Here is a 14678-nt window from a genome sequence, read left to right as displayed (position 1 = left end):
TTGGAGGGATTCAGCAGGGGGAGGGTAGTGATTGTGCCTAAGCATCATCAGTGTTTCTTCTGCGAAATGGGTATCTTGCAGTACGTACAGCAATCTTAACAGTAAAAAGAATTAAAACTTGCCAACCTTTAACATAGGGTGCTGATGCCATGCCTCAGGATGTTTCACAGAGCAAGCGTTGGATGCAGACATGAGGAAGATGACCATTAATATTAATTGCAGGGGGAGGAAAAGCAGGAGGGAGCCTTTGCTTTCCTGCTGCCCTCCAGCTTATCTGGAGTGAAACTCACATCTGCTTCAGGCAGCAAAGCTGTAAGGTGTTGGCACCAAAGATGCACCTCCTAATTCCTGGATGGGGAATTATGGGGGAACCGTGGCCTTCCAGATGTTGAACTACAGCTCCCAGCAGCCTCGGAAAGCGTGCCCTCGAGATCATGGGAGTCGTGATTCAATATCACCTGCAGGGCCAAAGGTGCATCACCTGTCTAGTGCGAAGGCCAGGGCATCCTGAGCAAAGGGGCTTCAAACAGCTGTGATGTGGTTAGCCGCCTCCTGGATGCTTGAGGGGAGGCTGCAGCTGCCCAGTATTGGCAACTCATGTTGCTGCCCGAGGACACACACCCTGCCTTGAAGGTGACTGGGCTGGCAAATGGCAGCATGCATTTAAAGTGATGATATTACAGAAAGCAAAGAATCCTGGGAGCTGTAATTCGTTAAGGGTACTGGGGGTTGTTAGGAGACCCCTGCTCCTTGAGCTACAATTGACAATCCTCTGCAAACTGGGAATTGTGGGTCTATGGGTGGAGGTTCTGCCAATGTTTCAGATTTAATATGCCATTCAGGCTGAATGTCCTAGAATAAAGGTCAGTCTCATGCCACACCTCCTAACAGCAATTTTCACAAACCTGCTGCCCTCCCAAGGTCCTTTCAGCTCAGTATTGTCTGCACCAGGCACCCCCAAACTCAGCCCTCCAGATGTTTTGGGACTACAATTCCCATCCCTGACCACTGGTCCTGTTATCTAGGGTTGATGGGAGTTGTAGTCACAAAACAGCTGGAGGGCCAAGTTTGGGGGTGCCTGGTCTACACTGACTCACAGCATTGGCTCTCTGGGGTTTCAGACACTGAGGACTGAACCTGGGACCTTCTGATCTGTTCCTGAGCTGGCCTCTGTGTGGCCCCCCAGCTCCCGACTCTGATGGCCCACCCACTTGCTTCACCACAGCACTATGAAACAAGGGAGTAACAGTTTATTCTCCAAAACAGGATGACATACTGCATTAAAAACAAGTCACATTCCTTCAAGTTCAGAACGGTCTTTAAATAAACAAGCATAGGTGCAAGCACTCTGTCCCGCCATCCCAAACTCCATACTCCATCCTAATGGATCAGCCCCCAGCCAGGAATGCTGTTAAGGTACAGCAGTAAGTACTGTTTCCACCCTACACAAGTCAAGAACAGGCAAGTGGACAATGCCTTGGAAACAGCCAGCTGGAACTGAGTGCCAGGCACCCAGGTTTCCTGCAGAAGTCCGGCCTCCGGAGTCTCCTGTTGGCCTCTGTCCGAGGCCTGGCTTCTGGAAGAGAGCGCCCCCACCCGGTTGCCAAGAGCAGGCTCGGCAGAGTCCATGTCCCGGAACGGGTCACCTCGATGGCCAGGCAGCTTGGCACAAAGGGATGTGTCCTTCCCTCGAGCCGAAACTCTTGCGCTCCGAGACCCAAGTGGCAAGTGGGGGCAAGTGCGCAGTCCGCCGCGGGGGCGCCAGATGCAAAACAAGGGTACTGGTTTCTGTCGTCCCGCCGGGTTGGACGTGTGTGTGTCTTTTGGGACTCGATCCCCTAGCCTCAACCCACCGGGGAGAGGCGTCTCTGCATGGCTCTCTACTCCGGAGAGGCAAACGCGCTCCGTTTCTTCCTCCTGCTTCACTCGTGCTCGACGACATTCGCTTCCTCGGCCGCCCTGTCGGCTGCCTACGAGGAAAGGGGCGCCGCAGCGGCCGCTGGGCTTCCTTCGACGCTCCGGCTAGCAGATGGCGCAGTTGGGGCTCTTGCTCGGGCGTCGCCGCGTGGACGCCGTCGGCTCCTTGGCCAGCGGGTCGGGGATGGAGCGGCGCCGGAGGGCGGGACTCAGGCGCCCGCTGAGCACGTCGACTTGGCCCAGCAGCTCCTGGAAGAGCCCGACCACGTTGCAGCCTTGCTTGGCCGACGCCTCGACGTGGCGAGCGCCCCACTCGCGCTGCACTGTGGCGGCGGCTAGGCGGTCGCTGTTGCCGGTGGCCGGGCCCAAGTCGGACTTGTTGGCGACCACTACAAGGCGCACCGGGGAGCCGGGCTTGGCTTCCAGGATCTCATCGCGCAGCCGCTGCAGCTCCTCGAAGGAGCCCGGCTCGTGGGGCGAGTAGACGAGGGCGAAGACGTCGCCGTGTTGGATGCAGAGGCGGCGCATGGCCGGGAAGCTGTAGCTGCCGCTCGTGTCCAGCAGCTCCAGGCGGAGGCGCAGCGCCGGGCCCGGCGGCTCCAGGTCCAACTCCAGCACGTGCAGTTCCTCCACGGTGCGACGGTGGCGGGCCTCGAAGGCGTCGTGCAGGAAGCGGCGGATCAGCGCCGTCTTTCCCACGCCCGCTGCGCCCAAGAACACCAAGCGCACCCGGGCCTCTGGCTTTAGCGACATAGTGGAGCTGTTTATCTCTGGTCGGTCCGCTACGACGAGGCGGCCGCTTTATCTGCTGCGGCTGCAGCCCGCGGCCAATCGAACAGCCGGAGGAGGGGCTCAGGCGGGCCGGTCTACGGTGGGAGGGGCTGCCTACTGGCCGCCCGCCAGCCCGGGCAATTGTTTGCCTCGCGGGCGCGCCCCGGAAGGCTCCGCACCCTGGGAGCCGAGCACGCGCTAAGGGGCTTCTCAGCATTGGCGACAGGACTTCGCTGCGTGGTTTCCCCTTCCCCGCACAGCAGACTTCTAGGGTAAGCCTCTGTTCTGGTTTTTTTTTACAGATGGCAGCAGACTGAGGCAGTTTTTGTCACAGCAAATCACTTGCAAGCACTTTGAGGTGATGGATGATTTAAGCAAGATATAAATCCTGTTCGCCACAAATAATGGGTATTCTCTCAGCATTAGCCCCCTGCATCTGCAACAGGGGTGTGTTCCTGGCCCACCTTACAAAGGTGTTGTGAAGCTTGCTTTCCTAGGCAAAGCACTTTGAACACACCAAAGAACTTATTACAGTACTAATAATACCCAAAGCTGCATACAGGCTGCACACACATGGTACATTTAAAGCACCTCCAACTCCTGTAACTTACCCCTTAGGTAAAGGTAAAGGGACCCCTGACCATTAGGTCCAGTCACAGACGACTCTGGGGTTGTGGCGCTCATCTCGCTTTATTGGCCAAGGGAGCCGGCGTACAGCTTCCAGATCATGTGGCCAGCATAACTAAGCCATTTCTGGTGAACCAGAGCAGCGCATGGAAATGCCGTTTACCTTCCCGCCGGAGTGGTATCTATTTATCTACTTGCACTTTGACGTGCTTTCAAACTGCTAGGTTGGCAGGAGCTGGGACTGAGCAATGGGAGCTCACCCCGTCACGGGAATTCGAACTGCCGACCTTCTGATCAGCAAGCCCTAGGCTCTGTGGTTTAACCCACAGCGTCACCCCTTACAAAGCTACAATTCCCAGCACCCTTAACAACCTACAGTTCCCAGGATCTGGTGTGAGAGTGGTTTAAATTTTGGTGTCAGTTTCTGGTAGAGGAGGGACTTGACCCCTGGGTGCTGTCCATAGGCATAGCCAGGATTTATGTTAGGGGGCAGGCTTCATGCTGGGGGGAGCAGAACCTCAGTTAAGTATTTTTATTTATTTATTTGATCTGGGCCCCTTGGCTGTGACCGTAAGCTTGGATGCCACCAGCATCTCCCCTCCCCACCCTCAGTGCAAGGAGTGAGCCTTTGTCCAGTTTTGGCCAACATTTTCTCCTCCTATAGTGGAAGGGGAAGCAGACAGACTTGGTCTTACACTGCAATTCTTTCGAAATGTATTTATTTATTAGCTGCAGTGGCCAAGAAAGCCTGGGGCATGTGTGGCATCTCAGCCTCTCAAGGCAGAAAAATTAATTCCCTGGGAAGGGAGTTATCCGCAGATGGAAAACTTCCCTTCTGCCAACAACCTTGGCTTGGAGTGCCCAGAAGGAAAACATTTGTAGAGTCCTAGGACGAGAAACTGGGTCAGGTTTACTGGGACAGGAACAGGGGGTGCTTAGAGATGCCAGTGCCAGGAGCTGCAAAGTCGTCTTAACTGAAAAGTGATGCTTTGTCAGGCTGTCCTCGGAGTCCTGCCAGAGCTACAGGGATGGCGCATTTTGTCCTGCCCTGCCATGCTACCTCTGGCAAAGGAAGAGCGTGTTTCACATCCCCTCCCTTGCTTCCCCTCCCCACAAAAAAAACTTTTAAAAGCTGCCCCACTCTGATGGTTTCTGGAACCATTCATCTGTGCCCCTCCCAACAAAAGGATGCAATTCAGTGGCCGGTGTTAGACTTGGATGGGAGGTTGTCTGCAGTCAGGTCCAACTCATTGTGCACCTCCAGGCAATAATGAAAAGAAGTGGGGACCTGCAGCCAGTGGTGCCTGGTGCCTACTAGGCAGAGCTGGTGGGGCAGCCAACAATAGCTAGTGTCGGTGATAGACAGAGCCAATTACCGTATTTTTCGCTCTATAACACGCACCCGACCATAACACGCACGTAGTTTTTAGAGGAGGAAAACAAGAAAAAAAATATTCTAAATGAAACAGTGGGTGTATGATTTTTGTGGTTCATGCTGTGGCCACAGACATGTGATCTGACAGTGAGTTTGGAGTAGCCCAATGCAAAAATCCTGAGGATCCATGTAGATCCATGCATTGTAACCACGTTTTTGCACCACTGCGGCCCCAGGCAACAGTGGGTGCGTGATTTTTTTGGTGCAAGATGTAGCCATGGACATGCTATGTGATCTGATGGTGAATTTGGGGTGACCCAGTGCAAAAATTCTGAGGATCCATGTGGATCTGTGCTTTACACTTGTGTAAGAGGCTCCTCTCCTCTCCTGCTTTGTTCCTTTAAAGAAGCAGGCTCTCTGTCCCTCTCTCCTCCCCACTCAGCGGCTCTTCTCCCACTTTGCTGTTTCAAAGTGAGCCACAGAGGAGGGAAGGAAGGGGAACCATGGATCCTCTGCTCACGACTGCAGCAGATCCCCCCCGCCACCCGTAGGCATTCCCTCCATAACACGCACAGACATTTCCCCTTACTTTCTAAGAGGAAAAAAGTGAGTGTTATGGTGCAAAAAATACGGTGATTTTACTTTCCCCCACTGCTGGCCCCATCCTTAAGGAGGAGGTAGTTGACAGCCAGGGCTACCTCCTGGACTGGTCGTAAGAAGGCAGCACAGCTTGGAGGAGTCAAAGCTGAAGTTGTGGGGCCATGCCCCATTTGCCCTAATGGACCCACCACCACTGCCATCAGCAAAGTTGCAGTAAAAGCCGATTCTCTAAAAAGTGTGTTCCTATTCAGGCTTCCATCCAGCCTTGAACAGGAGCCTTGTAGTCCTGTTTGAGGGCTCCTGGGGGTGTGGGGAAAGGGTCCCCCCCCCCCAGGGAAAAATAATGATTTGGATTAGACGGTGTGAGCCAACCCACCAAAGCCTTCATTGCTATACAGCAGCAGAGAGGTCGCTAGGAAAAGGAAAGGGTGCATATTCTGCTTCCCTTCTTCCTGAAATCTCTTTATTTAGTACAGAGAAGGTAGGTCCTTAACATTACAGTGTGCACCTGGCGCCATCCGCCCTCTAGGGTACAATGAACTCTTATGGCTCAAACAGGCCAGAACCCTGCTCAGCCATGACCACCTCCTTCACCGGAGCAGAGCAACCCTTCCTGCTCTTGTTGTTCTGAAGAACAATGGTTGCTCTGATACGGCTGAATCACTTTCGCTGGGAAAGCTGTCATTCACTTGGGCTGACCCACCCTGTTTGGGTTTGGGATTAGAAAGCCAGAGCCTTTGAAGAGGCCCTGGGAAGTCAAACAGAGAGGGAGATGCCAAGCCCTTGGCATGGGCCAGCCTGATGGCCTCCAGCTGTTTTGGATGACAGCTCACAGCATAATGGCCCTAGGATGGGGAAGGCTTGCATATACTCTGCAGGGTTGGGGTGGGGGCACAGGGAAAAGGAGCAGGCAGGGAAGTGGCTCTCATAATACTATAGAATTGTCAAGTTGGAAGAGATTCAAAGGGTTATCTAGTCCAAACCCCTGCAATGCAGGAATCACAGCCAATCTGCCAGCAGCTGATAGCTGGAAAAGGAAACCTGGTGGTTGCAGGAGGTTGAAATGATTGGCAGGTGTCACATGGCTGCCTTGGGGATTCCAGATTTCCTAGTCTTCCCCACCTCCTCCTGCAATTCCACCTGCACCTATTGCATCTGGGAGTTCTTCCTTGGGTTACCAAATTTTCTGAAGATGACACACGTGAAGGCAGAGGAGTTGGCTGGGGAGAAGGAACTGACCCACTTCCCCACCATTTAATTGTGCAATAAACAGGTGTTTTGTTTCTGTAAATGACTTGACCCTGACCTACATGATGTGCATCCCTCTGTTGCTTTGCTTATTTTAATTATGTCTTTACAGCTGCTTTTTAATTGTTTTTATTGCCTTTTATTGTATTTTATTGCCTTTTATAGTATTTTGATTCTTTTTGGAATATAGGTCAGCAACAAGTCTTTTATGTAGAACGTCACTCCAGAAGAAGGAGGGAAGCTTTGAGCTACAAATGCAACGTCATTGGACCCCAAGCAAAAGACCCTTTTCATACCCAGCATGGACACATCAGAAAACCTTTCTGAGGATTTGGCTGCAGAGGATGTTGTGGAGCTGTGCAGAGCCAGGACACTCAATAATATTTTAAACTATTTGTTATGTATTATTGCTAGTTGGTTGCGATTTCCCACCTTAAAGTGGTTGGGAGGGTGGAGGTACAGGAGAAGAAGCTGTGTCTTAGCTATTCCAGAGGTTCCATAACTGGGGTCTGTGGCCCACTGGTGGCCCCCCGTAGGATTGCAGAATTGTAGAGCTGGGAATGACATCAAGGGTCATCAAGTCCAACCCCCTGCAAAAACCTGAATCCAACCTCTGTTTAAAACCCAGAGAGTCCTCCTCCTTCATTGAGGTATCCCATGGGAACGTTGCAGAACAGAATACCTGTACTTTGGCCAGCGATACCTATGCTTGGTTTATTTGTTTCCTGCTGACAGATAATGCATTGTTTTGGTTTACAAAAGGATGTTTCTTTCACTGAGCCCTCGGGAGACGAAGTGCGTTGTCCACACACAAATTTATTTGCCAAGTGGGAGGTGGCTTGATATTTCCCTGTCTGGCCTTGTGTACACATCTCATGCTGAGGGGGAGCTCCTTGCCTGGGCTTCGGTCCACGACCTCTCCCCTACTTCTGAAGGGAGCAAAGGTTCTGTAACACCCACCCCACCCACCACCCCCAGATGTGGTCCACGCCTGGCAGCTGTGTGGCTCTGTCCCCTTCGCTGCGAGTGCCAAAGTCTGGCTTGATAGCTGGGACCAACCAGAGGCGCCACTGTCACTTGGGTGGCAAAGTCTCTCGTTCTGGTAGAAATCACAAACACGGGGCAGGGTTTTCTTATACTGTAACAGCATTAAGAAGTTAAGATGAGCATCTGCTGGATCATGGCCCATCTAGTCCAGCATCCTGTTCTCACAGGGCAGATGCCCCAGAGGAAAACCCACAAGTGGGATTTGAGTCCATTCCTATGACCCATGGAGGGACAGCATAGCCATTGTGTCTAGTCGCCATTGATTGCCCTCTTCACGAATTTGTATTGCTCCCCTTTGAAGCCATGTGGCCATCACTGCCTCCTATAGGAGCATGTTTAATTGCATTTCACTTTTAATTTGTATTCCGCCTTTCTCTATTACTGGACACAAGGCAGTTTACAAGCTGAAGAAACAACAAAATAGACAGCGAAGATCACACACCTAATGACAATCTGATCCAATACAAAAAAGGTCACAGTAACTTTAAAATAAACAACTTATATCAAATAAAGCAATATTCAACAATCCATGGTTATGTGGTTTAACTCTGCACTGTGTGAAGAAGGACTTTCTTTTATCTTCTCTGAATCTTCCAGCATTCAGCTTCCTTGGGTTTCCCCACTGAGATCTAAATGTTATGAGAGAAGGAGAAAAGTAGCTTTTCTTTAGCCACTTCCTCCATACCCGGCATAATTTTATAAACTTTGATCATGCCACTTTTTAATCCCCCTTTTCTCTAACCTAAAAAGTCCCCTGGGCGGCAACCTTTCTTCATAGGGGAGTTGCTCCACCCTCTCGGTCATTTTACTTTCCTTTTTCTGAACCGTTTCCATCTCCACAATAAAGAGATGACCAGAAGTGTTCACATTTGCCAACCAGCCCCCTCCCTATGTTCTGGACAAACTCTCACCTGCTCCACCATCCTATGGTCTTGGATACAAACCCAAAACACCCGGGAAACCCTAGCCTGCAGTAGGCTGCAACAGACCACAAGCCATGTTGATTTATCCTAATGGTAGGGGACTTTTGTTTGCTTCTGAGAGCTACATCCCTTCAGGGAACTGTTGGGGGTCATGTAGTGGCAATGGGCAGCGTTGAATCCAGCCATGGGCAGGGCCAGAGCTACTGTGGGCAGGGAACCCCACTTTTCTATCTAGGCCACCCCTTTTCATCCTGTTCCCCCCTCCCCACCTTGTCACCTTTATGAAATTAGGCTGAGAAGTACTGTTTACAACAAGTGATTTGGATGCAAATTTGACTAATGTCTTTTCAGGTCATCTCAGACCAGCATCTCTCCCTTGCTTCTTCACATCCTTGGGGTGCAGCTAGAACTGGACCTCAGGGCCAGAGTCCAGGGCCCCCAAATGATGACCCAGAGAATAGGAGACAAGAAGCAAACATGTCAGCATCCAAGCCCTTTTTGCCTTCTTACTTTTAAAAACATTTTTAGTTGGGGGCTGGCTAAGTGTGCATATAGTTACAGATGCTTGTTTTGTTATTTCCACAAGCTGTTTGTGCTCCTGATCCCTGCCTTCTCCTCTGAGGAGGCCACAGGACATGGGCAGGACCATTCCTCTCTGCCCCAGTGCTGTGTCGGGCCCTGGTGAGAAGCCCTCTCTTCAGAGCAAGCCAGGTGCGTTATTGGTGTTGACAGCGGCCGCCGTTCTTCTCAACAGCTGGGATCTTGCTGGACAGGAAACCTGCCAGCTCTCTCCTGGACAAATATTTGCCTTCTCAATCCCTTTGGCACAGGTCAAGGGGAAGAGGCAAATGCCAAGATGAAGAACAGGGAGGGCAGGTGGTTGTCAAGTCCCAGAATCAGTACCACCACTGGCACTCAGCAGGGCGCCAGGGTGATCCAAGCAGATCACAAAAGAGCTGCTGAGATAAACAGCTTTGCCAATGCAAGTGGAAACAGAGGGAGGAGAGGCAGCAGGTTTGGCCTTTCCCCGTGGGTGGTGTTTACTTGTTCATTGGCCTGCTCCCTGCCTTCCCAGCTGGAGATTTAGGCCCAAGGGGACCTTTGAGGAGCACACTGAGGAGACAAGCTTCCCTTGAACTTCGTCTGCCCACCCCCACCCCACATCCTGGTTGAGCGTCTCCTGAAGTGTGCAGCCCAGAGGACAGGAGACTCTTTGCGGATACATCTGGGCCACAACCCATTTTGTGATTTAAAAATTAACCCTGCTGGTTTAAGAGCAGAGTTAAGGCTGTCTCATGTTGGGCTCTCAGGATGCTGGACCCTTAGGCTAAGGCCTTAGCAGGCATGCCAGCTGTTGGAAACCACAGGACAGGAGCATGATCTTGTCCTCAAATCCTGCTTGCAGGCTTCCCATTGGGGCATCTGTTTGGCCACTGTGAGAATAGGATGCTGGGTCCCCTTTGGCCTGATCCAGCAGGCTTTTTCTGTTCTTATGCCTTGTGATCCTTGGTGATGCTGTGCAATGCCACAAGTTGTGCTTGCTTGCAATGGGAGTTGTAGTCCAAAACATCTGGAGGGCAGCCGGGTTGGGGAAGGGGGTGGCACCTGGCTTTTCTGCTTCATATCTCAGGTTACCCCCATTTGCATCTTTTGTACGTATTTGGAAAATTACGGCATTGGGAAGATAAGTGTAGCTGCCAGAATGTTGGCAAGAAGATTTATAGTCAAAGGCACTCTGGGAATCTCCATCCCATATTACACAAACAAAGGAGGAGATGCAGATCCAGGTGGAGAAGTCACAGTCCAGAGAAAAGGGGCCGCTGTGTCGCCAGGTCAGGTTTGATCTACAGGCTGCCAGCTCACCATGCCAGATCTTCACCCTGCAGATGCTCTGTGGTCCTCACACAGGTGTCCTTCAGAAGGTATTCAATGCGAAAAGGATTCACCAAAGCTTAAGAGATTGAGAAACCACCATTATTGTGTATTTTCTTATTTTCCTACCATATTTCTAGTTTTCCTTTCACTCAAATGTCACAGGGCAGAGATACCTGCAATTAAAAGCAAAGCTATACATGAATATTCAGACAGGCCCACAAAAATTCCATTCTGAGAGTTACCATCTTTCGGAATTGTCTAATGAAGCATTTATCAACAAATAAGTTATTTGGTCAGTAGGGAAGTGGGCATTCTGGCAGCCAGACAGATTTCAGGTGGTGGTGAGGCTTCCTTATTTTGAGATAAAGAAATGAATTCAGTGCTGCCCACCAGCTGGTACACACTGTAAGAAAACAGGTAGGTACAGTCGGTAAGGAGTAGGACGCGCTCTCCCTGCCAACTGTTTATGCCCTTTGGCAATGCCTTATCTCTCCCAGAGAGCAGGAGGTAGACAAAAACAACTCTGTTGATTTCCTGTCCAGTTTGGCGCTCTGCATTAAAGCCTTCGCTCATCCGTGACTCAGCCTGGAAAAGAGTCTCCAAGGAAGTCCTGGTATAGCTTGGAGGAACTAAGCAAAGCACCTCCTAATATGGGTTCTAGAACTTCCTCGGGCCATGCTAACATTTCATGACTGATCTCTGCCTTTACTCCCTTATTAAATAGACGAGAAGGAGGGAGCACCCTTAAGTTCCTTCCTGCAATGCCCTCTTTGCTTATCACAAGAACCCTGTGCCTTCCCTCTCTCTGGGCAGGTCCTGTGCTCTTCTTTCTGCTGTAACAAGCAGGTATCCCTAACCTCATTGGGTTGGGGCAATGTCCCAGTTTCTTCTGACCATTTGCCAGGAGTTCTGCACACCCAACAAGCAAAGGGACATGTTGGAAAATAGCCCCTCTACAAGTCCCCCAGGCGTCCATCTCCTGCACCACCGGCTTTGAACTCCGTGCATGGGAGGTGCCTGCCTGCCAGTCATAGAATCATAGAATTGTAGAGTTGGAAGGGACCATGCAGGTCATCTAGTCCAACCCCCTGCTATGCAGGAATATTTCACCCAACGTGGGGCTCAAACCCACGACCCTGAAATTAAGACAGATCTAACACACATGTGCATTATTTTAGGGAACTTTGTTAAATAACTGAAACTCATTCCTGAGGTGTGTAGGATATGAATTGGGTCACTTTTTTCTAATCTTGGTTGTTTGGATGCCATCTTGAAGAATGGTGGCCATGACTAATGAGATTAATAAATGTTACTATCTCAGCACTTGTGTGACTAATTCGAAACTTATACATGACTAGTTATTCCAATAGTTTCAGAGCTTGATGAGTAATGCCCATTGTTTGATAGCTCTGAGCCAACACATGGGGAAAAACGATTATTTGATTATTATTTTTGCCAACGTTATGTTGTAGAGTACTTATTCATTTGTTTATAGATACGATTTCTAACACATCACTCTGTTTGCCTTACCAGCAAGTGAGATCAGAATTAGACAAACACAAAGTGCAGTATCAATATAATATTTAGTCAGCTACAGCAAAATGCAATAGGAGGCAGGCAGGCAGCACAGATAAAACAATCTCTTCAGAAGGAACACAACTGCTCAGGGAGGCAAAGTCCTGTTAGAATAATAGAATCATAGAATCATAGAGTTGGAAGAGACCACAAGGGCCATCGAGTCCAACCCCCTGCCAAGCAGGAAACACCATCAGAGCACTCCTGACATAAGGTTGTCAAGCCTCTGCTTAAAGACCTCCAAAGAAGGAGACTCCACCGCACTCCTTGGCAGCAAATTCCACTGTCGAACACACAGCTCTTACTGTCCTTAAAGTCCTTAAAAATAGTTAGACGACAAGAAAGGGAACCAGTCCAGCTTCATGGGGCACCGTGGCCTCGCAAAGTTCCCCAAACACTTGTGCTGAGATTTTATTTGAATTGACTTGAATTGTAAGGAAAGTAATTGTGGGGATTACTATTCAGAACACATGGAAGTATATTTGCTTGAGGGCATCACAAGTAAATCAGTAACCAAACAATACAAATTATATTTTGAAAGCATAGTATGCCAAAAGAGATTGTGAGCGGCAACGCCCCTCAATGTTGCTTCAGCGATTCAAGAATATTTGCAAAAGAATGGGACTTTGTTCACAGTACATCGAGTCCAGCATGTATCACCGCTTCTGATATACTATCAGGGCAAATGTAAGCTTTTGCTGTTGGTAAACAAAGCCCCTAAACATCTTAGGCCCAGGTTATCTGAAAGGCTGCTTTCTCCTATATAGATTCACTAGGACACCAAGATGATCAGATGAAGCCCTTCTGGTGGGTCAGGCACTTTGGAGGTTTGCAGAGCACTGCAACACCCACTTTGGTGGAATAGCCTCCTTGCTGACATCCGGTTCATTTCCGGACCCAATTTAAAATGCTGGCAATTACCTTTAAAGCCTCAAACAGTTTGGGGCCATGATTCTTAAATGGCAGCCTGCACCCCTATCAACCTGCCCCTGCCAAAAGATCCACTTCAGAGCTCCTGCTTAGGCTTCTTCCTCCACAGACGATCAGGTTAGAAGGAATACAGAGCAGATCCTTCTTGATGGTGGCTCCACCACTATGGAACTTTTGACACTGTTAAGTAGGCCTTAAAGACTTAGCTTTTACCTCTTGTGTTTTGTGATCCATGTGTGGATGTGTTTTGGCTTTTAGTAGCAGTCATGTTGAGCTGGGTACTGTTTTGAAATGTTTGTTCTTGCGATTGCATTATGCTTCATTTGTTGGTATATATTGTGGCAACCCCCCTTTTTGTTTGACTAGAGGTCTATTTAAAATGAAAATGATGATAGTAAAATAACAACAAAGCAACCAAATCCCTTTGCAGATTTCCCCACCTAGGCTGAAAGAAGGGGAAATACAAGCCAGGATCTGTGACGCAGCAGCAAAAAAAGGCTATTCTAGGCTGTATCTACAGAAGTATAGTGTCCAGATCAAGGGAAATAATAGTACCACTCTATTCTGCTTTGCTCAGACCGCATCTGGAATACTGTATCCAATTCTGGGCTCCACAATTTAAGAAAGATGTTGACAGGCTGGAACATGTGCAGTGGAGGGCAACCAAGATGATCAAGGGTCTGGAAACTAAGCCTTACGAGGAGCGCTTGAAGGAGCTGGGTATGTTTAGCCTGGAAAAGAGGAGACTGAGAGGAGATATGATAGCCATCTTCAAATATCTTAAGGGCTGTCACATGGATGAGGGAACATGCTTGTTTTCTCCTGCTCTGGAGAATAGGACAAACCAATGGCTTCAAGTTACAAGAAAGGAGATTCTGACTAAACATCAGGAAGAAATTCCTGATAGGAAGAGCTGTTCGATAGTGGAAGTCTCCCTCAGGAGGCTGTGGACTCTCCTTCCTTGGAGGTTTTTAAGCAGAGGTTGGATGGCGATCTATCATGGATGCTTTAGCTGAGATTCCCGCACTGCAGGGAGTTGAACTAGATGTCCCTTGGGTTCCTTCCAACTCTAAGATTCTATGCTTGGCTTGCCCCAAGGGTGCCTTTTACCTGGGGATAAATCCTTTAACAAACCAGACTAAATTTCTGCTGAGCCTCATTCAAGCTGATGAGGCCTCATTCAGTGCTTGCACCTGCCTATGTCTTTATTGAAGGGATAACTTGCAGAGCTTTAAAGGAAGGCTGTCTATAGAAGGCATGCACCCTTGTGAAAACAGAGATCTCACTGGCTGGAGTTGGTCCCAGGGCCAGTGTCCATCAGTGTTCCACCTAGCTCCCTGGGGGAAATGCTAGCCAGACCAGCTACGGAGGCTTGCTTCAAATTTGTTTAGGTGGGTTTGTTGCCGTTTGTTCGATTCGCAGCGGAGCTGGGTGTGTTGAATTGCCCATGTCACATATCCAAGCCAACATCCTTGGCATTAGACTTCCCAAGAAAGGCCTGATCCATTCTTCAAACAACCAAGTATGCAAATACGAGTGTTTGGGTGAGAGAGATATTTATAAAGCCCAATAGGGAGTTAAGGGAGAGAGACAGGGTGGTGGTGATAGAAGGCAACATCCTTCAAGGGAAATGGTGAGACATCTCTGTAGGTGGGACTGGGCTGCTCAAAGTTCTTTCAAAACTGTATATAGTTATACCTTGGTTGTCAAACGCCTTGTGACTTAAACGTTTTGGCTCCCACAAACCCAGAAGTGAGTGTTCCGGTTTGCAAATGTTCTTTGGAACCCAG

At 49.6% G+C, this 14678-nt stretch overlaps 1 protein-coding gene across 1 annotated transcript; it reads right to left on the bottom strand.

The window, feature by feature from the left end:
• Positions 1-1235: 1235 nt before the first annotated feature.
• Positions 1236-2959, bottom strand: LOC310693783 (ras-related protein Rap-2c-like). The gene has a single exon (XM_083476167.1). The coding sequence runs from the start codon at positions 2668-2670 to the stop codon at positions 2023-2025; it is 648 nt and encodes a 215-aa protein (XP_083332293.1). The 5' UTR covers positions 2671-2959; the 3' UTR covers positions 1236-2022.
• Positions 2960-14678: the final 11719 nt, after the last annotated feature.

Source organism: Podarcis liolepis (genome assembly GCF_965112155.1).
Source record: "Podarcis liolepis genome assembly, chromosome: 14".
In the NCBI taxonomy this organism is placed as follows: Eukaryota; Metazoa; Chordata; class Lepidosauria; order Squamata; family Lacertidae; genus Podarcis; species Podarcis liolepis.
The sequence above is the reverse complement of the archived record's forward strand: the minus strand, read 5'-3'. Positions and strand labels throughout refer to the sequence as shown.